This window comes from Temnothorax americanus, unplaced genomic scaffold, assembly GCF_048541705.1.
Source record: "Temnothorax americanus isolate GAGA-0224 unplaced genomic scaffold, ASM4854170v1 Scaffold18, whole genome shotgun sequence".
Classification (NCBI taxonomy): Eukaryota; Metazoa; Arthropoda; class Insecta; order Hymenoptera; family Formicidae; genus Temnothorax; species Temnothorax americanus.
Genome location: NW_027509318.1, coordinates 1,388,896 through 1,412,300, shown reverse-complemented (window position 1 = coordinate 1,412,300; position 23,405 = coordinate 1,388,896). Strand labels below are relative to the sequence as shown.

The 23,405-nt window shown below is 42.2% G+C and overlaps 5 protein-coding genes and 1 non-coding gene across 13 annotated transcripts; 5 read left to right on the top strand and 1 right to left on the bottom strand.

The window, feature by feature from the left end:
* Positions 1-1,215: 1,215 nt before the first annotated feature.
* Positions 1,216-3,206, top strand: LOC143896294 (52 kDa repressor of the inhibitor of the protein kinase-like). 2 transcript variants are annotated; one of them, XM_077404050.1, is made up of 4 exons: positions 1,216-1,736; positions 1,816-2,001; positions 2,116-2,180; positions 3,031-3,206. In XM_077404050.1, the coding sequence occupies exons 1-3, from the start codon at positions 1,618-1,620 to the stop codon at positions 2,150-2,152; spliced, it is 342 nt and encodes a 113-aa protein (XP_077260176.1). In that variant the 5' UTR covers positions 1,216-1,617; the 3' UTR covers positions 2,153-2,180; positions 3,031-3,206. The 2 variants fall into 2 exon arrangements, with proteins under 2 accessions (XP_077260176.1, XP_077260175.1); XM_077404049.1 differs by lacking the exon at positions 3,031-3,206 and having other exon boundaries at positions 2,116-2,464.
* A 9-nt stretch (positions 3,207-3,215) lies between these two features.
* Positions 3,216-5,924, top strand: LOC143896293 (histone H3.3A). 2 transcript variants are annotated; one of them, XM_077404047.1, is made up of 3 exons: positions 3,216-3,353; positions 4,004-4,195; positions 4,496-5,924. In XM_077404047.1, exons 2-3 carry the CDS (start codon positions 4,068-4,070, stop codon positions 4,776-4,778), a joined length of 411 nt encoding a protein of 136 aa, XP_077260173.1. In that variant the 5' UTR covers positions 3,216-3,353; positions 4,004-4,067; the 3' UTR covers positions 4,779-5,924. The 2 variants fall into 2 exon arrangements, with proteins under 2 accessions (XP_077260173.1, XP_077260174.1); XM_077404048.1 differs by lacking the exon at positions 3,216-3,353 and adding an exon at positions 3,585-3,738.
* Positions 5,925-6,425: 501 nt separating this feature from the next.
* LOC143896291 (histone H3.3A) lies at positions 6,426-10,301 on the top strand. Of its 2 annotated transcripts, none has more exons than XM_077404046.1 (3): positions 6,426-6,595; positions 9,111-9,246; positions 9,351-10,301. In XM_077404046.1, exons 2-3 carry the CDS (start codon positions 9,119-9,121, stop codon positions 9,631-9,633), a joined length of 411 nt encoding a protein of 136 aa, XP_077260172.1. In that variant the 5' UTR covers positions 6,426-6,595; positions 9,111-9,118; the 3' UTR covers positions 9,634-10,301. The 2 variants fall into 2 exon arrangements, with proteins under 2 accessions (XP_077260172.1, XP_077260170.1); XM_077404044.1 differs by lacking the exon at positions 6,426-6,595 and adding an exon at positions 7,978-8,137.
* Positions 10,045-17,737, bottom strand: Nude (Nuclear distribution protein nudE). Of its 5 annotated transcripts, none has more exons than XR_013256604.1 (8): positions 16,621-17,123; positions 16,036-16,326; positions 15,826-15,962; positions 15,577-15,762; positions 14,985-15,106; positions 14,366-14,574; positions 14,013-14,080; positions 10,045-12,192 (listed from the first exon to the last, which is right to left on the bottom strand). XR_013256604.1 is itself a non-coding variant. In XM_077404036.1 (8 exons), exons 2-7 carry the CDS (start codon positions 16,704-16,706, stop codon positions 14,407-14,409), a joined length of 990 nt encoding a protein of 329 aa, XP_077260162.1. In that variant the 5' UTR covers positions 16,707-16,853; positions 17,130-17,737; the 3' UTR covers positions 13,293-14,080; positions 14,366-14,406. The 5 variants fall into 5 exon arrangements, 4 of the variants coding, with proteins under 4 accessions (XP_077260165.1, XP_077260162.1, XP_077260163.1 ...); XM_077404036.1 differs by lacking the exon at positions 10,045-12,192 and adding an exon at positions 17,130-17,737 and having other exon boundaries at positions 13,293-14,080; positions 16,621-16,853; XM_077404037.1 differs by lacking the exon at positions 10,045-12,192 and having other exon boundaries at positions 13,293-14,080; positions 16,621-16,853; positions 16,915-17,123.
* Positions 17,738-19,546: 1,809 nt separating this feature from the next.
* On the top strand, positions 19,547-23,335 carry Rpl3 (ribosomal protein L3). Its single transcript, XM_077404034.1, has 8 exons — positions 19,547-19,696; positions 20,081-20,273; positions 20,699-20,867; positions 21,530-21,665; positions 21,757-21,943; positions 22,262-22,464; positions 22,737-22,892; positions 23,078-23,335. Exons 1-8 carry the CDS (start codon positions 19,565-19,567, stop codon positions 23,273-23,275), a joined length of 1,374 nt encoding a protein of 457 aa, XP_077260160.1. The 5' UTR covers positions 19,547-19,564; the 3' UTR covers positions 23,276-23,335.
* LOC143896408 (small nucleolar RNA U43) lies at positions 19,935-20,010 on the top strand. The gene has a single exon (XR_013256631.1). It is a non-coding gene; the product is annotated as a small nucleolar RNA U43 (small nucleolar RNA).
* Positions 23,336-23,405: the final 70 nt, after the last annotated feature.

Below are 23,405 nucleotides of genomic sequence, written 5' to 3'. Positions count from 1 at the left end.
AACGCAAAACGCATTTGTGGACATTTTTAGAGTGAGCAATTTATATGCGGGTATTGCGTATTCTAAATATAGATATCGTAATATGACAATTTTTTTGATAAATCCATAAATGGTAATAGTAATTAATCGAAAGAAAAAAAAAGAATTTAACCAACGCTTAGGGCGAGAGAATGTTTTTGGGAATTTCAATTTGGAAAGACTTCGGTAAGGTGCAACGTGCAACCACTGTGCTGGGATTGATCGTCAATCGATTTCGTCATCCCGGCATTTCTCGCTGACGAGTTTTCTCCCGGTATTTTTCATTTGTTCTAACGCATTATTAAACGGTAATTAACGACTATCAGATGGACAGAATTCCGACACGCGGGCGTTTTCTCCAAGAGTCTCTGAAATGGGCAAAAATCGCGAACGGGGACGGGAACAAAATCTCCCGTAGTTTCTGCAATTCGAGGTTCATTTTGTCGATCAATTAATAATAAAAAAGAGGATTGTTTTATTCGAGATGGTTGTAAAACGACGGTACGTTGATCTCGGAAAAGATACTTCCTGCAACAGGAAACAATCTGCGCAACGCGCAATAGATTTCCACAAAATGGCGCGCACCTGTTAAGCTACGCACACATTTAACGAACGAAGACCGAAACAGCGAAGCAATATTAGTTAATATTGAGATAGACAATTAATTAGAATTGTGCTGTAAGAGCCTCCGCACAATGAAAAATATAAGGGACAAGGCACAGATATTAGCGATTAGAAATGAGAAATCAAAGGAATAAAGCTGGTGTGACATTAGTACGCGGCATCCGATAGGTTGAAAATCTATTGTCTGTGTTGTTCCTCGTTTCATTGTGCATCCAACTTCATTCTTGATTCTTCAGTTCTAATCGCTAATATCTGTTTTTCGTTCCTTATATTTTTCATTGCGCGGAGGCCTTAAACGTAGAGGTAAATCATACTCTATTGTGATTTTATATATTTATTATATATTTAAAAAAGCTCGCGTCATTCTCTCTCTCGAATAACGTTCGTACGGCGCGCGGCGATCACACGACGTATTACAAAACTGTATGCAACGCCATTCGTGGAGCCTCGGCCAATCGCGCGAAGAGGATCGATAAGTTTCGCCTCTCGGCCTCTCGCGACGGTACGCGTATCTTGCTTGTTTCGCGTATACCGTGGCATAGAATTAACGGCGCGCGCGCGCGACAGCCACGGCAACTGAGCCACAGTATATACAGTAGCGCAACTCCTCTGATTTCGTGTTGGCCAAAACGGATTGCGCATGCGCGAAATAAAGCACTATTTCTGTCTCTTTTCTTCTTACTGTCTTTCCTTTTCTAACGGATTTAGAGGCACATTTAAATGCCTAAGGCGTTAAAGTGCTATAGACAGCTATAGAGTGACTTGATAAAAGTCGGAAAAAAAATTGTGTAAATTGTGTGATTGTAAAGTGTGTGATTGTGAAGAGATTTGTGAAGTGATTGTGAAGTGATTTGTGTATTGGAAGTATAGAAAGGAAAGTTAACCTGTATAAATTTTATACAGGTTTCCTTTTCTTTGAAAGCACTTTGATCTTAGCTTTGTTTCAGATTTTTTGCTACGAGAAGGAATTAGAAAATGGAAAAAACTATTAAAGGCGTTAAAAAAGAAAGTCATTGGTGTGCAGTGACAGGATGTATGAGCACCATAAATGTGGAAAAACGACACTTCTTCCTTTTTCCAAAAGAACATGATAGGTACAATACTATTTTAATAATTGTTTACATCATTATTTCATTATTTGCGTAGTTTAATTAATTATTCTGACATACACAGGTGGTTGGCATGGGTTCAAGCATGCAGAAGATTGGATTTAATACCAAAAGGCCCCGAGTATGCTCACCGCAATTGTGGATTGTGTCATGTACATTTTGAAGAAAATCAGTATAAAATTGTCAAAAGTCGAGCTCGCCTTCATCCAGATGCTGTACCAACAAGATGTTTAGAGTTTACCAATAATAAGTAAGTTTTTATTATATTAGTTTTAATTACTCTTTATTTGGAAAAATCTAGTTTTGATACTTAAAAATATTTTTGATAGTAATATAAAATAATTAAAAATATAATATTTTACAGCAGTGTACTACAGCTTCTACAGTATCAACAGATGTAATATCAATGGAAAATGAAAATAATAATATGTAAGCTATTTTTGCATTTATTATAAAAATATTAGAAAAATTAAATTTAAATTAACACATAACTCAAAAAACTGAAGAAGTTTATGTATTTTATTAGTATTACAATGCGCGAATTATACATATATTTAGTTTTTAATATTAATAAGTTTTTAATATTATTAATGCAATTTCTTTTGCGCAATAGCTTAGCATTATCAGTAAAGTTTTCAATAATATATATTCATTATTTGTAAAAATTTATCTACATATATGTTATAAAATAAAATGTAAAAATTTTATCAATATATATTGACCACATACTATTGTATCATTAAAAAATTGAGTTTATTACTACACACACACACACACACACACACACACACACACACACACACACAAAATGTATAATATATTTAATAAATAATATATTGTAAAATGTGACATATTTTATAAAAATATATAAATGTATACATTTAAACTAAAAAGTGTTATATTAATTTAAAATGTTTACATAATTTTTCTTTATGTGTATACTTTTATGCGAGAAAATTATTCTATATATTATATATGTTATATACTTATATATTTTACATTTATTCCTGACTTATCATATAATATATATATATATATATATATATATATATATTTATTTATTTATTTATATAATATACTGTTATATTATTTTAATTATTAGTATAATATTTCATATATTAATATTTTATATATCATTATTTTGCATCATTAACGGATTCATCTATTATATATGTAATATTTTTTAATATTTTAATTTCTTTCATTTTTTTACGCGCGCATTGCATGACATTGTACATTGTTAACAATAATTCTGCATAATTTTTATTGAAACTAACAGACACGGTTGTATCTCGCGCCAACTGCGTTAAATTAACCTCAATATGGACTGAACGAGTAGGAAGGAGAGAGATGATGAAGAAAGAAGTGAGACAGAATACTGCTTTATTTCGCGCATGCGCACTCCATTTTGGCCAACACTAACATCAAAGGTGCCGACAGAGAGTTGCGCTACTGTATATACTGTGACTGAGCAACGCAACTCGGTTGTTTTAGTACGTTCGCGTCAGTCCCTCAGTCCAGTCGTGAGGTGCGCGCTCGATCGAAGTGACTCGTGAGAGGAGGCCAGCGTCGCTGCGTTTTATAAAGCAGGAATAAATTCAGGTGAGTTGAGTTGTTTCCTCGGACGGTCGCGATCGTCGGTCGAACGACGCGGCGCGTGTCCTCGCGCGTCTCACGCGTGCTCGTCGATCTCGGTCTCGAGGATACGACGCGAGGGACGTCGCGTCGTCGGTGGGGAAAACCGCGAGGAGAACGGTTTACCGCGACCGCGCGTGACTCGTTCGGGGAGAAGTGCGTTCGGCCCTGCCGCCATCTTGTTTATTGTGTGTCGCTCAATTTTGGAGGGAAATCGACGTCGCGAGTCGCGAGACACCCGCGTACGGCATCCCGGCGACTCGCCCGGCACCGAATTCGTGGCACGCCCGTCTGAAAACCTCGCGTGTTCCGACTTCCGGCGAGGATCTCGCGATCGAATATCCGATATCCGGTGATCATTCCGGTTTTTTTTTCTTCTCGTGTTCCGCCCTTTCTCTTCCTCTGTTCCCCCACCCTTTGCAGTGTGCGCGCGTTGGTGTATGTACGTATGTACATACACGCGCGGCGGGGGACTAGATTATAGCTTCTCTCTCTCTCTCTCTCTCTCTCTCTCTCTCTCTCTCTTTCTTTCTTTCTTTCTTTCTTTCTTTCTTTCTCTCCTCTATCCTGCCAAGTGAGCATCTTAACGTACGCATCTTGGTGCTTTGTCCTACTAGGGACGGAAGTCCGTGACAGAAAGAAGAGAAAAGCTACGGAAGAGAGGAGAGCTTGCTCGTAGTTATGGCACGTACCAAGCAGACGGCTCGTAAGTCGACGGGTGGAAAGGCGCCCAGGAAACAGCTCGCCACCAAAGCTGCGCGTAAGAGCGCGCCGTCCACTGGTGGCGTCAAGAAACCTCATCGTTACAGGTATATATACGTGTGTACTACATACAAAATATTTACGAGTGTGAACTTTCTCTCGACAACCAAATTATTTATTTAAAGAATAAAAGTGCTTATTGACTCGACAGTTTTAAAAAATTCTGGATAATACCGGCGCTAATTGTGATCTGCGAATTAAATTAAAATTAAATTAAATGTTGAAGTAATTAAATACAAATTATATATACTTTAGCAAGATTTTAAATCGTCTTTGAGAAAAAGTGATCGAATGTTTTTTTTTTTCTCTGAAGAATTTTTTGTCTTAGATTTATCTTTTGTCTTAAGGCCCGGTACCGTGGCACTTCGAGAAATCCGAAGATACCAGAAGTCTACCGAGTTGCTCATCAGGAAGTTGCCGTTCCAGCGTCTGGTTCGTGAAATCGCCCAGGATTTCAAGACCGATCTGCGCTTCCAGAGCGCCGCTATAGGCGCCCTCCAGGAAGCGTCGGAAGCTTACCTGGTCGGCCTGTTCGAAGACACGAATTTGTGCGCCATTCACGCCAAACGTGTCACGATCATGCCAAAAGATATACAGCTCGCGCGGCGAATTCGCGGTGAACGCGCTTAAACCGTTTGCGAATACGCTGAGCGTTCCCATTTTACTTTTATTTGGACACTCTACGTTTCTGAACCGTCTAAAATTTTTCTTGACTCTCTTCTGTGTATATTTATCATAGTTGACACACTGCCAACCGCTGTAATAGAAGGGAAAGACACGAAGAATAACGAGTGAGTCTTCATTAGACTTTCTAACTCAATGAGACGTAGCGATTCATACCAATGATGAAAAAAAGTCGACAAATTAAAAAAAAAGTGATGTAATTTACTTTTAATATACAAAAATTGCTCGGGTAATTGGTTGAAGAAAGAAATTGTGCGAAGAGAAGTTGCTTTTTTTTTAATATTTCAATGTTGTAGTGAAAATATGTAACACGCAAATGTATCTCATAGATTTCGCCTATTTTTTTTTTTCCCCATAGAATACTTGGTATTAGCACTTTATTTTAGAATATTAATCGAGGAAGATGACTTACTTCACACGGGCAGTAAATCCACGTTTACAACATTAAAAAAAACCTTAGCTTAGGTACAAACAAAATTTATTACTTCTACTAGTACAGCTATATATATGCACACTTTTCATTTATAAAGGGATATGTCTACAAGTATCGAAGAGCGATAGAATACAGACAAGATGGTTGATTGTTTATTGGTAATAATATTATGACGCGTCACATAGTTCGATTTGCATTTAGTCTCCTCACACTTTAGACCTGCAAAAAAATCAGTGCATGTATTGCGCATATACGTATATAATATAAATTATATTGTATAAGCTTAGAGGATAAGTTAAGTGTTTTATGTAACCCTAAGAAAATCATTAATAAATACATACATCTAGACACGTATTATTGAAGATGCGGCAAGGGGGCTGCAATTGGCGTTGCAGTTATTATTTCGATTTGCAAGAATCTTGGAAGGCAGTACTATAAAGTAAAAAAAAAATATAACGTTTCGTTTCCGACTTTCTACCGTCTATTCCGTACAAATCAATATTGATTGACAGAGGCAGCTCTTTTCGTTTCGTTCCAAATGCAGCCCTCGATGGCGAATTCGCAATTATAGGTTGTAATTATCTTAACAGTTATAGTACTAACCGAATGATTATAACAACATTATAGCAAAATACATTTTCTAATGGATGTAACGAAAATTGCCTTTTTTTATATCCCGTCTTTACATGGGTGTGTTTATATATATGTATATATGTGTGTGTGATTTTGTTTTATATTTCATATATGTACGTGTTACATTAACATTGTACTCTGTCCGGGGCCCGGGGCTCTAAAGAGTCTGAAGCCTAGGATCGCGCGCGCGCACGTCTGTGCAGGCATTTGCATGGAGCTGCACATCGCTATCGATTCGCGTGAGCCGCCGCGAGGCGAGGACGATGCGTGTGACGCGCGACGCTTCATATGCATTGCGTGCGCAAAAATCTAGCGCGAGAACGTGCGTGCGTGCACTTGCGCACGGGCTCTTGGTCTCTCTCTCTCTCTCTCTCTCTCTCTCAAAACTCTAGACCGGGCATCGATCTCTCGCTATTTCGCGGGTCGATAAGCGGAACGAAATAGTCCTGCCCTACGTCACAGCCAGCCCCACGCTATTATCGCGCGATAGTCTCCTTTCTCCCGCGTGTAAACAGTAGCGTCGCGTCATCGCTTTTCGCGCGCGCGACACACGCATCCTCGCCCGTGTCTACCTGTCTCACGTTTTTTTTGTTGTTTTTTTCGCGATCCAGACGACGGGACACAGCCCGAGCTCGGAGATCAGTCGATCGGACGAAACGACGAAGAGAATCGAGAAATTACGCGCGGTAATTAAGCTGTGAGTATACAACTCCTCCCCCCTCCTCGAGAGGAGGAAGCTTATTGTGGGACTATTTCGCGCGGATAATCGTCGCGAGGACGCGGCGCGGAGTAACCGCGACGCGCGCTCGATTTCCACCTCGGTTCTACGTACCCCCCCCCCCTCCCCCCGGAACAAGGGAAACGGGAGTCCCTGCTTGCCCGCCTGGCCCCTCAGCCGTCTTTGGTTCCCAAGAACGAGGGTGTTTTTCTCGGCGTCCTAGGTTAACGAGCGAAAATCCAATCCAGGCTAAAGGCCCGCGTAGCGGCGTAGCGGTTGCCCAACGAGCGGGGTCGCGCTCGCGGAGACAAAGCTCCTCGCCTCCCGCCCCCCCCTTCGCCCCGCCCCAGCGGCCATATGACATTATCCTATATTTATAGCGCCAAGTGCGCGGGCTGATTGGTTCTCAATTCGGTCGATCGCGCGCGCGCTCGCGATTTCCTATTTACTTTTGCGCAGATGACGATATCGGCCCCCCTCCGCCTCCTGCCCCTCGCGACGAAAAACAAACGTGAAACGCGGGCAACGCGAGGACGATTAGCGCTGTCCGAACAAAGCGTGTATGTACGTAGCGGCGGTCACGTGACCGCGGTTACGCGCGAGCGTAAAAGCCCAGCGTCCTCGTCGTCGTCGCGTGCGGCGGGAAGCGGGAACACGTCGTTATATTGATCTCGCTCCTCGCTCGCGCCCGTCGGGAAATCGTCCGCTCTCTTAGCGCGCGCCGCGGCGCGCCGCGGCATTTACATCCCTGAAAACTCATTAGATTTCCGCGCCTGCCATCGATCCATCGAACTCGCCCCCTACCCGTCCCCTCTGCCCCCCCCCGGCGCGCCAGATGACAAGGGGAGTTTTCCAGCAAGCGACACAGGTCGACACAAGCATCGTTCTATCTTTCTTTTTTGGTAACGAGCAACAAGATAAAACGATACTTGTGTCGAGTTGCGTCGCTTGCTGGAAAGCTCCCAAGAGCTCCCGTCTCCGTACTCTCCGTACGCGGTGTGCGCGACATTGTCCGCGTTCTTCCGCGCGCGCGAGCGCGACGCGCGATTCGGAGAATCATCGGCACGAGCGCAACCGCGGGGGGCGGGCGGGACGGTGGAAACCGCGGCGGCGGGGGGGGGCGAGGGGGGTACCCGGCGAGGTCGGGAGAGCGTATCGTAGGACGATTTCGAGCGATTGACAGGGCACTCGCGCCGCACTCGATGCCGCGGCGACCAATAAGACGCGCCGGCCGGCCGACGGCCCGCCGCCGGATTGGCCGGCGGCGCACCGCGGGCTCCTACGTGCCTCTCGCACGATTTAATTTCCCGCGGCGGCGGCGGCGGCGGCGGTGGCGGCGAGCGGCGAGGAGGGTCGGTGGGACAGGGGGGTAGGCCGAGCAGGGTAGCGGGGGGGACGGTAGGGACGCGCGAGAGAGCCGTCGACTCGGGAGAGCGTCCACTGCCATCGGAGTGTGCGAGGAAACGGATAGTGTATCTAGTTCGCTTCGCGTCCCCGCTCGTGCCCGAGAATTCGTCTCAGGTAGGTAAAACCCCCCGTACCCGCGGGTTTCCGACCCGTCGCCCGAGCGGTCACTTTTGCGCGCGCGCGCGCGCGCACGGGCGTGCAAAAGCGATCCAGGGAGCCCGCGTGGACCGACGAGATTTCGGGGAAAAATCCCCGAAATTTCACGCCGCCGCACGTTCGCCACCATTTTGCGATTGACGTTCGGCGTTGCGGGGAACGCGTCGCGGCGACGACGACGGCGGCGCGTGGCGCGTGGCGATGACGACCGCGACCGTCGTTCCCGGTTTTATCGTCGACCGCGACGTCGCCGATCGACCTGTTCCCTTCCCGATCGAGAATTCGGGCACGTCTCGGGACGACGCCGATCGCCACGGACGCGAATTCCTCGGCTGACAGCGCGTGGTTTTTTTTTCCTCTTTTCGCTTCTCGCCGTCTATTCCTCTCCCTCTCTTTCTCCCTCGTTTCCCACTACCTTTCTCGCGCCTCCCTCACGCCCCCCGCCCGTCTTCGCCGCCACGGGGGAACGAAAGTTCGTGCATTGCGCAACGCGCGCAGCGTTTTCTCGGTGCGCGGTTCCTCCGCGCCCGCGCGTACCGCCGACAAGTTATGCACCCCCCCTAACTTACAATTACCGCCCCACCATCTTCTCTCCCACCACCGCTTTTTCCCCCCGTTCCTCCGAACTTGGCCGCTCTAACAAGCGTCGCTCGGCGGCTCGGCGACCTCGGCGTCGCTATACGCTGCTGTACGCGTTTGCCGATTAGAAATTGTCAACGACTGCAATTCGTCTCTAATTACATGCAATTAGCTTCGAAAACTGAATCTGACGACGGAGGGGGAAATACGATAGCGTTGAATGCGGTCGTGCGAATCCAAATTCCTCCCTTCTCCGCCCCTGATATTTAAAGATCTCTACTTCTTTACGTTTTGCGAAATCTCCCCCCTACGATCCCCGGGATTAGTACTTAGTCGACAATTATTGTCGCAGGTTGAATCATGGCGCGTACCAAGCAGACGGCCCGTAAGTCAACGGGAGGTAAAGCCCCTCGTAAGCAGCTCGCGACCAAGGCCGCGAGGAAGAGCGCGCCGTCCACCGGTGGCGTGAAGAAGCCGCATCGCTACAGGTAATGAACAAAAAAATTAATAAATAAATATCGCCAAAACTGTGTCACTGTGTCCCGGACGAACAGTTGCCACGACTATAGCGTTTCTGCGATTTCCGCGACAGGCCCGGTACCGTGGCGCTTCGAGAAATTCGAAGATACCAGAAGTCGACCGAGCTGCTGATCAGGAAGTTGCCGTTCCAGCGTCTGGTTCGTGAGATCGCCCAGGACTTCAAGACCGATCTGCGCTTCCAGAGCGCCGCTATAGGCGCCCTTCAGGAAGCGTCGGAAGCTTACCTGGTCGGCCTGTTCGAGGACACGAATTTGTGCGCCATCCACGCCAAACGTGTCACGATCATGCCTAAAGACATCCAGCTGGCCCGGCGAATCCGCGGCGAGCGTGCTTAAGAGACGCTATGTAACTCGCATACATACCGTTCATTGCGATCATTATTATTAATTATTATTATTATTAATTACCGTTCGCAATCGTCGTGGATGAAGCACTTTCATTCCAAGCTCTATATATTTTTTGTTTTATTCACATTAGAGACACGCGCTGTAGCATTAATCGCCCTCCGGCGATTATCCCCCCCTTCCCGCCCCCATTTTTAAATTACACAGAATTCGACCTTCGCGATATCGCAGTCGTACAGGCACATTTCATTTTCTTTTATTTCTTTTTTTTTCCTTTTCTTCTTTTGGAACCTCAACGCACTTGGCTTTTCAGTTTTCACATAATGTATACCGGGTGGATATTCACGGATTTTCGCGATTTGATTTACGCTGAGTTTTGTTAAATAATAGTTTTGATTAGACATCGTTGGTTGGCGTTTTTTTCTTTCCCTTCATTATTTACCCCCTTGTACCGTCATTAATGTTATAACAATGTCATTGTATCGTTATCAGTACTCGGAAAAAAAGTGTGCATTAGAGTAAGACACCCTCATAGCGACCCAAAATGTAGTGCTTAACATATTAGATCTCTGATTGTACTCGAGTTACATGAATCATTTTGAATCACCTAAAGCATTGTGTAAAAATTTGTGTAAAAATAAACGCATTTCGTAAATAAATCTAAATTTGCACGATTTTTACCTTTGCTTTGTCTGAACTACTCCAGCCGGAATCGCCTGTGAAAGTTAAGTGTGGATTTACATTTGAATTACGAACACGTACGTCATTAAATTAATGGGGGTTTTATTTATCGAAATTCACGCATTCTCTCATAATACAATTCGAGACTATGATTTTCTATTCAGGATAACAATTTTTTTTATAGATTTGGCCGACGATTCTTTTTTTCTTCTTGTAATGCAGTTTAAAGAACTAAACTTTAGATGTAAACTCGGCACAATTGCATTTTGTGCTAGCCTTTGTACATATTATAATAACGCGTGTGTTTGTATACACATATTTATTGGAGTCGATCCAATCGTTCGTCGCGAAAAAGTAATTACTTTTCCAATTGAAGAATTTTATTTTTACAGAATATTAAAAAAATAGAAGAATTATGTATGTTTAGAAATACGTTTAAAGCGCTAAAAAGTACACATTTTTACTAAGTATACGCACTAATTATTTATATAGAAAATGGTAAATACAAATTATACTGTACCCTACGCGTTAATTATTAAGTTCAAAAATTACTTATTATTTGGGTAATTACCTACAAACGTCACAAATATTTCGCTTTTAATAAATAATGATTTTTCCATCACTGCTACTTATACTTGATACACGGGAAGTGTTCGAGGCAATAATACAGCAAGTCACAAATTTAATGAAGGAACAATTTAAAGAATTCTACGAATCGTAAGCTATTTTATTTTGCAACATCTATGCCTATCCCTTAACATCATCCTCGGTGGGAATGCAAGATTTTATTGAGGTCATCGATTTCATAAAAGAGCACGAGCACCAAGATTTTCGTGTGGCTTAATATCCTATTGCCTCACTCTTCTCTTGTATATCCGTATATTTACTTACAAATTTCCTTTTTTAAGCGACTTTTGTAGTGTCGCGCGATGTCGAAGAAGGAAATCACGAAACGTCTCGACGGCGATTGATGCAAAGAGAAAAAGAGTACCTGATTCAGATATATAAATATTCTTCGGATATACAAGTAACGATACTTTGTTACTTTTATCTTGTTATTTTCTATTATATTTACACGACAATCAATTATCGTTTGATACATGGCTATACGTTGCCGCGCGTGGCAATCACATATATTTATTATATATTAATGTAGCGTAGAGAGAGAGAGAGAGTAGGCTTGAACATTAGCATAGTGGAGAGGTCGATTGAAGTCGTCACTGTCGTCAGTACTAATATATTTTCAGTTATTACACAGCGACAAGTTTCCTTTTCTTATAATAAAATATATTCTTCATTTATTGTGACAAAAATGTTGAACGGAGACACGGTATACCGTAGCGCGCGGTACTACATTCCCTGTTAACGACGTTTGTCGGTATCGCTGAAAAACTATCGCCCGCAATAATTACAGTGTCGTCAATCGACATCCACTTCACACTTGGAACAATCGGATATTATGCGATGATAGCGATGATTCATCGACGTGCCCTTATAATTATTCTACACAATGTTTTCTAATAAGCTATCGCGACAAGTATCGTTGACGCGGCCTGAAGTACCGCCACCGGGAGACTCATACGTCCGAGGAATACATGAAGATCTATTTATCTTGTGTCCCTATATACCAGAAAACAAATTTTCACGCCGAGACACGACGACGCCTTCCGAATCTTGCGTGAGCTCTCGATGACTAACTTAACGAAACTCGAATCCACTTAAGTAAATTTCCGATTAACGTTAACATCGGGATTGCAACGTGACGTACGGACATATGATCGCTGCGATTATGTCCTTTCCATTACGTTCGCTTACAATCGAATGTGATTGTTGTTTCCTGTGGCTGGGCTTCGAACCTGTCGTCTAGCTCTAATTGAACAGACGCAACAATTTTTCGTTATATTTACGTTTATCTAGTGCTTAAAAAAAAAGCATATACCGAACGAGTATTTGCGAAAATCAACATTTTGTGATTTAACATCCGTGCATAGATTCTCTGAATGCACAATTTTGAAATTAATTTGACATATATGTATTAAAAGGAAACGTAACATTATAATAATGACGTCATTGTCATACTGTACGTAAGGATGCAATAAAAATAACGGTAGGCTAATTCATGCAAGGAGGGACTCACAAGTGTAGCGTTTCGTATTTTGTGCGGTATGTACATTGTCTCTGTCAATACTTCTTTACAGAATTATATAGATTGAGCCACAAATAATCTCTCGTCAGCATAGACTGATAGACTCAATATGGCAGTAAATAAGTAAAAAGAAGCATTCTTTACAACGTACGTGAACACTGTTTCAAAGCTGTCTAAACATCACACGCATCTGCGCATTGTTATTTTACAATTTTTATTTTAGGACCGAAACAAATTCTTCATGTAATTGCACGTGCCGTGGTGGTTAGCGTCTATATACATTATGTACACGCATTTTATCGCTAAATTTATCTATAGCTTATTACCACAGTTTTTCACAATTTTAAAACATTTTGTACTTGGCTGTATTCTCGTCTACACGCGCGCGGGATTTAGCTGTTGCACTAATTATAAAAATGATAATGACTTGCTCTATTTCCTGCGACGAGTCTTTCTATAGAAAACTTATGTAATATTTATCCGTTAGCAAGCTGAACATTGCAATGAAATACGCAGTCATATCTATCATTCCAATGGAACGAAACGAATTGTGATTGAGAGAAACAGACTATATATACGCACGTGTATTCTTGTGTGTATATCATATATATATTTTAACTGTAACTACTTCGTGTTCAAATTTATACTTGTATGTAAAAATTCAAACACTAAGGGAGATGTTATCTATTGCACTTTGCATTAAGATCTTTCTTGTGCAAGCAACACAAGTATATAAAGAATCATTGTACATATTTATCTCGGGAAATAAATATGCACACAAATAAATGTTTAATTTGATGAAATAAAATTTAGATCCTTCATGTAGCTTCTAATCCAAGAAATAATCAAATGTTTATTTTTGAACATACTCAACGTAGCACAACACGTTTAGGAAATATACAAGTAATTAAAATACTACGTCATTGTCATTAATTGCTTGTAGACTTAGTTTTAACAGTGATCTAAGAAGCATAAGCAAGCTATAAACTTCCTATACATATATATAATATAGAAGCAACATATTTTTTATAAATAGTCATAAGTGAGCAAATTAAGATAAATACAACACGAGATGTAAAGAAATTTTTAATTTAAATCTAATTAAAAATAAAGAATCTGTTATATATGTAATAAGGGCAGTCATCTATCAAGTAGAGACATCTATTTCTATCAAAAAAACGTCTCAATATTCTAGGAAGATCAGTACTACGTAATATTGCGTAAAAAGCCTTAAATATATATATATATAAATTGCAGGTCTTGACGTTGACCGTAACAAGAATAATCGAAACACAACCAACATGTTACACTAACAATAAGTACGATTAAGTCAGTGAGTATATCGTGTACCGTATGATTTCATGTGATTTTGTTCGGAATTTCGAAATTTATCGTAGAATGTGCTTTCGAGACTGATTGTATACGGCACGATAAAAAAAAAGTAAGATAAATACATCATATTTACTTGTGAGTGCAGTAAGTATGATAAAACAGGAATATAACAACACAATTTAACATGATTAAAACATGACTGTTGTGTTACCTGTAGAGATCGCGAACTTGATCTTCTCGAAACGCGTTTCTGCATGTGTTCAGCTTATTCTCCAACGCCTGTAGAGAAGAATAATTGTGATTAGAAATATGTTACTTTTCAATGATATCTTCAGAGCTACGATAGACAGTACGACAAATGTTATATTGACAAGATTGCGACAAATGTTGGATTAACAAGGCTGTGACAAACGTTAGATTAACAGGAATATTATAGGTGCGCACGGAGTCACTGTTTTAATACTTAAATATGGGTGTGGAATATTCGGCAATGCGTAAACCAGGATAATGAAACGTAGATGACCAAAAGCGTTTGTAATAAATGAAAAAATAAAATATTGAGACCTGCTCTTTAAGGAGATGCAAAATAATTTAATGATGAGAAATCACGACGAAGATCTGCACGCGGTCGGTCTAGGTTGTTGCCTTATACACTGAGGAGACGCGTGAGTCTGGGCCGCCGATGGGCCAGTAGACGAAGTGGTATTCGATATTTTTCCGCCCGGGCAAGTGCATTTTATTCTCCTACAGCTCATACAGACCCACCTGTCAAGCTACCAAAATGCCAGCTACATCACACTACCTCCCAACTCCAAGTGCAAATCAAGTCCGACTTATTTACAACGTGTAGGAAATATTTACGTTTGTCGTATGTTACATATATACGCATAATTATACGTTTTATCAACTTAATTACGATATAATATCTTTAAACGAGTACTTGACTGTAAAAACTGAATCCATATCAACACAAATAATTGCTTTGTACCATTAAATTCATATACAGCAACTATATAGGGTATAATGGGGTCTACTGCTGAATTGGCTGCACTAGTTCAGCAATGGAAAACAGATTCATTTACGTTATGCGTAAAGATACAGAAAAACATACAAGCCATGCTTCAAGCTTAGAAAACTATGAGTGTAGTAAAGGAAATATTATCAAAGTATTGCATATGCTTACCCCGACTTTTCGCATGAGGTCACCGATCATATTCATTGCCAGTATTCTAGTGCAGGGTGGCAATGGTTGGCTCACATTGTTATTATTGTTCCCAATAACACCCCCTACCATCCCGTGTCCAACTAGCGGAAAACACAATAAAAATGAATGACTTATAATTATCATTTGTAGCCAAATAAAATTATAAATTTGATGTCTATCATTAGATTTATATAATTTTATTATAGCAAAAGAATTTCTTGGAGAAGCCAAAACAAAGGAAAAAAAAATACTGTCAAAGATATTTATTTAGTTACATCAACATCAATGCATACCGCACATTGTTTCGATTTCTTCTTAATTTCACAAGTTGTTAAACGGTTAAATATTTCAAGATAAATAATGAAGTAAAGATTATAGAAAGAGAGATTGATCTATAATCATTCTAGAATTTTTCATTTTTCGCAGTACACGGTTATACTTTTATCTTCTTAACCATTCAAGCACTTTTTGACATCTGCATGATTTGTCACATTTATCAATTTTGACGATTGCCTTCTCGAAGCAAAATGAAAAACGCACTTTGCCTTAACAAAAATTTTGCATAACCTACTTTTTATCGGTGAAGTCGTCGTGTTATTCTGAGGTATGGTTTGTGGGACTATTTGGCTCGCGGGTGAATTCGACTCCAATTCGGCCTGTAGCTTGTTACTATCGACGATGCTATTACGAACTCTTTCAGCAGACTTGTTATTATCGGGGTGATGTCTTTCGTGTACTTGTATCTCCTGCTTCAAGTCTAAAATATCGTAGAGTATTAGCTGTCGTTGTGTCAAATGTAAGTAAAAGGATTATCAATTACCTCTAACTTCGTCCATCAGTCTTTGCACTATGACTTTCAGGCTTTCTTTTTCATCGAGTTCCGATTCGAGCAAGGCATTCTTTTCTATAGCTAAATTAAACTTAGCTTCTATTTCCTCTTCCGTAACCCTATTTATCCTATAAGAGAAATACAGCTTTTATTTAACCGTCAAATTATTAACAATTAGTTTAATAAGAAAATATGAAATACCTATGTGCTCTTTCCAAGTCGTCATTCTTTTGTTCGAGTTCCCTGATGTACTTCAGTAGATGCTCACGTTGTTGCTGTAAATCCTGCGCCTTTCCCTGGAACATGGCGCAATCCGCTGACTGTTGATCTAGTCGCGTTCTTAACTGTTCGACTTCTGTGGCGAGTCTCGTATTTCTCTGTCTCAATTCCCTATTAGTCTTTTCCGCTTGCTCTAAGGAGGTCTCCAGCTCTTTCTCCAGCATCTGTGAATTTTCTTGGAATTCTTCCAGTTCTCGCTCGACATCATCTTTCCTGCGATATTAATAAACGATATTTTTAAGTATTTTACTTTAAAAAGAAATCGCTATAGTAGATTCTATTATGTTTACTGTGTACAAAGATTGCTGCAATAAAATTTTGCATTCTAATCGCGTAGAAAAAAATCTTAGAATAGAACAACATTGGGTAGGGCTGCGAGATAACAGCATTTTTCATTTGATTTTGTTAAGTTATTTAAGATACAAATAATCTTGCGACAACCGTTGTCGCTTTGACGCCAACAGATTACATTTTATGTCGTTGAAGCTCGATACAAAAACAATATACCTTTGAAGCAGTTGGTTCGCAAGATCCATCCAATATTGGATCTCATCGTCCTTTGACAGAAATTCTGGTGGATCTAAATCCATCATTGCTCCTTGTGGATGAACAAAGGGCTGTGTGCAATCCCGTTGTACTCCGATCTTCTAACGTCTCCGAGATGCTACAGATGTAATCGTTCTCTCACGTGCTGCACGCTGACATCCCGCAAGAAGGCAGGGGTGACGAAATCTCTCGATCTAAGATACAAATCAAGGAGAGGTCTAAACATTTAAGCGAAACATTTTCGTTCAGCATTACAGTTGGAGCCGTTGGTCTCGAGCGTGTCGAAAGCGCATTCTGCGATTCTCCCTCGGAATCCCACTCACGGTAGAGAGTTTTCGGAGTCGTAGGGGATCGGCCGACAGGTATCGAGGATAGCTCTCGAACGCGCTCTCGACGTCCCGCGGACGAACGGATCTCGGGCAATTACTCCGCGAGCGAGACGTAGTCGCGTGTAACGCTAATGTCATTACCGTGTTATTATGAGTCACACTGGCTGGCGAGGAGGTGCAGGCAGGCGCGTAGAAAAATCGGTGGTGCACTGACGGGCCTGACGGCAAGAAAAAGAGGGGGAGGGAGGGGGGGGGAGGGAGAGAGAGAGAGAGAGAGAGAGAGAGAGAGAGAGAGAGAGAGAGAGAGAGAGAGAGAGAGAGAGAGAGAAGATGGGATAGAGTGGGATAGAGAGATATAGCGAGACGGGCGCCTTTCAACGGATGTCGTCGATTCGTATCTCGCGTGGAGCACGCGCACTCGATCCCCTGGTGCGCGTCGTACTCGACGATATCGCGGCCAATCGCGGTGATTAACAGACTTTCACAATTCACATTTGATCGCGAACTGTCGCGGGCACCGATGGCGAGTGCTCGGTCGGTGACTACGGGCTCAAAGATCGCGCAATATGGTGGGCGGATAGGTTAAAGAGAATTCAAAGGAATGCGAGAGCGAGCGTGAATATACAAAGGAATACGTGAGCGTGAGATGAACCGGATAAACGTTTGGCTTCAAGGAGAAATTCGAAAATTCTTGTCCGGTCTGAAGTTTGGAGCAATTTAAAGACTCCAAAGGAACAGGCGGCCTGTGACTACGAGAATAATCTAGACGCATTTCCGATCGCATTTCGACGAAGGAGACGGTGATTGGCGCGTGCGGGCCAGAGAATGGGTGCGTTCAGCCGATACTCCGCTAGCCTAGCACGCGCGAGCAGTCGCTCGTTTTCGCTAGAGTCCCTTTATAAGAGTCTGGACAGACTTTGGGAGTGCAACAACATGGCGTGAATGTCACGTATATAGGGACTCTATTCTAGACGCCCTAGATGGAAGAAAAATACTATGGCGTCGATGACTAAATCGTTGTATTGTTGTGATATCGTGAGAGAATTCTACAGAGGCTGTGAGAAAGTGTGAGTTTGTCTATATTTTTATTTTGACTTGATAGAGATAAGATAACCAAAACTTTAAAATACCTGAAAAAAATATTTCAATAAAATAAATTATAATAGTATACAACAATTTATTGATAGAGAAAATTACGAGATGTATATATAGATAAATGCATGACAGTTTTTCCTAAAAATACAATAGAAATGTAGGAAATAACAATTCCGATCGGAATCCATTTCGAAAAGTTCCATAATACGCACCCTGAGAGAGGCTCCTAAGGGTGCCATTACATGGAGCGCGGAAACGCGGAAACGCGGAAGCGCGGAACAGAATAGTAACTAGATTCCGCGTTTCCGCGAGTTGAGTCCCGCACGTTTGAACGGAAAAGCGGAATCCGCTATTATCGTGTATGTATGTATGGCTGTGTTTCGATATTCACTGCCAGTACTTAACGCAGCCTATGTATGTACCCTGGCTTGCATATAAGATATACTTCATAATGGGTGCGTTCAGCCGATACTCTGCTGGCCTAGCAATCGTGAGCAGTCGCTCGTTTTCGCTCGTTTCCTCTCCTTTTAATCCATTGGGTCAAAGGAGAGGAAACGAGCGAAAACGAGCGACTGCTCACGATTGCTAGGCTAGCGGAGTATCGGCTGAACGCACCCAATAACCATCAACATGATGTTTGGATCTATAATATTATACTGCCACTTTTATTAAATAATAAAGTAATCGAAGAGTATGTGTAAAAGCTTTTTTTTCAATGTGATTAAACAGCTCCGAAATTTGATGGAGTATACTGTATCCGCGTTGACAACGGATTTTGACGCGTTCGTTCCGCGAGTTTGTTTCTCCTTATATTACATGGAGCACAATTTGCGCGGAAAAGCGGAACAGTATAGTGACAAATAGACATTTGTATTCATTTCTTAAAATTGTGTTCACTTAATTCATTGCAATTTTTATTAATATGCTTATCTTTTCAGCTTATCTATTGAATACAAGCATTTTAATCAATAAATACCGTTAAAAATTAATATTTTATAATTCTCCGTTCCGCGTTTCCGCTCAAATATGCTCCATGTAATATTAAGGCATTCAAAACAGACGGAACGGATCGACGGAAATCTAGTAAATTTTGTCTTCCGCGCTTCCGCGTTTCCGCGTTTCCGCGCTCCATGTAATGGCACCCTCGTGATTGGTTCCGCCATGGTGTTGCACGTCCAATGAAAATAAGGACCAGTCTGTCCAGACTCTTATAAAGGGACTCTAGTTTTCGCTCGTTTCCTCTCCTTTTAATCCATTGGGTCAAAGAAGAGGAAACGAGCGAAAACGAGCGACTGCTCGCGCGTGCTAGGCTAGCGGAGTTTTGGCTGAACGCAGCCATTGGCTAATCTCGTAGAGGCTTTCAAGATGGAATATTAACCGATCAAAGGATTAATTCCGTTCCGCTATTTCTTTCTCCATGGGGATGCACCCACCACCCACATTCAAACTTCCGCACAATTTTGCTCTCCAAATATGTATACATGTTCCTAGGAAAAACCAAGAATTTTCCTCATAGAGAATTAAGGTTTCTAAGGTTTGAATCAGTGTTTAGCCGGTATAAAAGCCGGTCGTTGAGGCTCGCTTCCTCCATTTTCTTCGTCAACGACACCATGGTAAGTCGAACGCGCGCGGCGTGAGAGATCTACGAATCCAACGAAATTGGCAATTTCCTTCGGCATCGGCGTCTTAAAGCTACGCAATCGTGTTCTTGAATATTTTCTTCGAACTCTAAAACAAATATTACAACTAATATCGACGGTATCGTTTGCGTTTTGCGATAACAACTGGGAGACGATTTTACGAGCACATGGCTCTTCTCGTGCGACGCCTCGAAGCGATTTACATCGCTAAATGATGATTTAGATTATAAAGTTTATGGTTTTCGTCTGAATTACCGTGACGAAATACTCTAGGGCGGTCTGATTTTCTTTTTTGCCGAAAAAACTTGATCGCGCGCTTGGTCCACGCGTCTGAAATTTCTGCATCTCGCGTTGCAGTCGCACCGGAAGTTTAGCGCCCCTCGACATGGGTCGATGGGGTTCTATCCAAAGAAGAGATCCCAAAGGCATCGCGGAAAGGTGAAGGCTTTCCCGAAGGATGATCCTAGCAAGCCTGTGCACTTGACTGCTTTTATCGGCTACAAAGCCGGTATGACTCACGTCGTGAGAGAAGCTGATCGTCCTGGCTCGAGTGAGTATTTATTACAGGAAAAAAAATATAATTAACGTTACGACGAAGTTATTAAAGACTTAACCGATAGGGGGGATTTAAGTGTATTAAACATTCCTTGCATTTAATGCTTTATTAACGACGCATATAAACTTGCGACGTGTTAACCTGGGTGTTGATCGATGCAGAAATGCGTTGATCCACCTGGGTTGCGGTGCGAGAGCTGCCCTCGATGCGGTACATTCTCAATACCGCCATGTCGAAAAGCAAATCTGTGCGCTGCTCGCGCAGAATGCATAGAAGCGAGGTATATTCCATAAACTCTTTGGAGCCCATTGGGCCGTAACCACTGAGACAAACCATACCTGGTACAGTCCCTTTTCAAAATGAATTTGTTTCTTTATTATTTTATATACGTGTTCTAAATATCAACTGTTCTTTTACAGAGGTAAATAAGAAGGAGATCGTAGAGGCAGTTACTATCCTCGAGACGCCACCGATGATCGTTGTTGGCCTTGTCGGATACATTGAAACGCCGCATGGACTTCGCGCGCTCGCCACTGTCTGGGCGGAGCATCTGTCGGAAGATTGCCGCAGGCGTTTCTACAAGAACTGGTTAGTAGAGACCATCCGCATTTGCCATATGTATCTAAAGGTCTGTTCTTTTTGCTGAACTTTTTGCGCGGCTCATCTATTCCTTTTTTTTCTCCAACGTGAAAAGAAGGGGAAAAATGAACCGTGCAAAAAGTTTAGCTAAAACAAGAGGTCTCGAGATGGTCGAGAACAAGTAGGCATGTTTATATTGAGGTTAGAATTTACGACGTGTTAACTTGGACGTCGATCAACGTGGAAACACGTTGATTCGTCTGGGTTGCAGTGCGAGAGCTGTCTTTAATGCAGTAAGTTCTCGAGACTGCCACGTCGAAGAGAAACACTGTGCTCTGTTTACGCAGAATGCATGGAAGCGAGGTATATTCCATAGACTTTTTGGAGCCCATTGGGCAGTGACCATTGAGACAAACCATGCCTGGTACAGTTCTTCTCTTTAAAGGACTATGCTATTATTTTACCTACGGATACTAAAATTATCGCACCAGCTCTCCGCTCGCACGATGAGAGTAATCGCTTGGATATGGCCGTTAAAGTTTTTAATATGGTTGGTCCGAGAAATGTGCCCAGTCTCCGCTCATTACGATGAGACTGGCACGTTACAGAGATACCCAAAGTGTGGCGTGGGACACGTGCACAGACGGGCATTGCAATTGATTTTCCGACAGGTACAAGAGTAAGAAGAAGGCATTTACGAAAGCGTCGAAGAAATGGCAAGACGATCTCGGTCGCAAGTCCATCGAGGCGGATCTCAAGAAGATCAAGAAGTACTGCAGCGTCGTTCGTATCGTCGCGCATACTCAGGTACGATGGGACGATGTTAAAGTATTAAGATTGTGAAATAAAGATATACTCGATAATCAAGAATTAACTTGATCTTTTTATTGCTTCTTAGATGAAGCTGTTGAGGCAACGTCAGAAAAAAGCTCATATCATGGAGATCCAATTGAACGGCGGCACTATCGAGGACAAGGTGCGGTGGGCGCGCGAGCATCTGGAGAAACCTGTGCCTATTAGTACCGTGTTTGCTGCCGATGAGATGATCGACGTAATTGGAGTTACCAAGGGAAAAGGCTACAAAGGTACGTTTCTACACATATGTATGTGTTTGTATGTGTGTGCTGTTTGCCCCCCCGGAGTTGTCGCACTTTGGCACCCCCGTGCCCTGACCCCCGGCACACGCATCCTGAGAAGCATGCTTTCGAGAAAGCACTTAGGACTATATGATGAAAAAAGCATGACGTGCACTTATCTGATTATCTTGAGGATAATACCATGCTGCCTTCCTACTGAAGTCCTTTACCGAAGAAGAGAATACTAACTGTGAATCGAATCTGGCTCTCTTGTCCGACAAGTGTGGGTGATTCTTAAAAAATTGACGTTTTTCCCGCTTCTTGCAGGTGTCACGTCTAGGTGGCATACGAAGAAATTGCCGCGCAAGACCCACAAGGGTCTGAGAAAGGTCGCCTGTATCGGCGCGTGGCATCCCAGCCGCGTGTCCTTCACCGTCGCACGTGCTGGTCAGAAAGGCTACCACCATCGTACCGAGATGAACAAGAAGATCTACAGGATCGGACAGGGCATCCATACCAAGGACGGCAAGGTAATTATCGTTTTGGATCTATTGGATCCGAGTTATCCGCCGTGCCTCTTTCCCTATGTCGATCTTTGGTACGTGAGAAAAAGATTGATTCTTAACTTTCAAAGAGGCGAGATAATCGTTACTTGCTCATAGTACCTAACGCATAATTCACATTAGTGCTTTAGGCCTCCAAGACAAGTTACAAAGTCACTGTTATTAACTTCATGAATTCTTCATCCGAAATTATTGATCGGGATTGATATTAATCGCAATGTCTTTTTTACATTTTGTAGATCGTGAAGAACAACGCATCGACGGAGTATGATCTTACAGACAAGAGCATCACGCCAATGGGTGGCTTCCCGCATTATGGCGAAGTGAACAATGACTTCATCATGATCAAGGGATGCTGCATGGGCCCGAAAAAGCGCGTGATCACGCTCAGGAAGGTAAGGAGTGACATTAATGGACAAACGATACATCGTTCTACTTTTTCTCATGATGCATTTCTAAAGAGCCTTATACAAATTTGATAACCATGATAGTTTTATGATAGGACTGATTAAATATTTGACGTTACATCGATCAATATTTATATGAGCGAAGTTACATAACGTGGAAACGTGTTTTACAGTCCTTGTTGGTACACACCAAGAGATCGGCGCTGGAGAAGATCAACCTCAAGTTCATCGACACCAGCTCCAAATTCGGACACGGTCGCTTCCAGACCGCCGTCGACAAGATGTCCTTCATGGGACAACTCAAGAAGGACCGTTTGCGCGAGGAAGAAGCGCGAACCGTCGGCGTGCCGACCGCCCCACCAGCGCAGTAAAATCCATATTCTACTGTGCACGATTTGCAGAGAAAAACAAATAAATTTTTAAAAATCTTAGACTAATTTTAATCATTTTCTCACACATTTTTCCTGTATATCCATTGTTACAATTTTAATTATTTAAAAT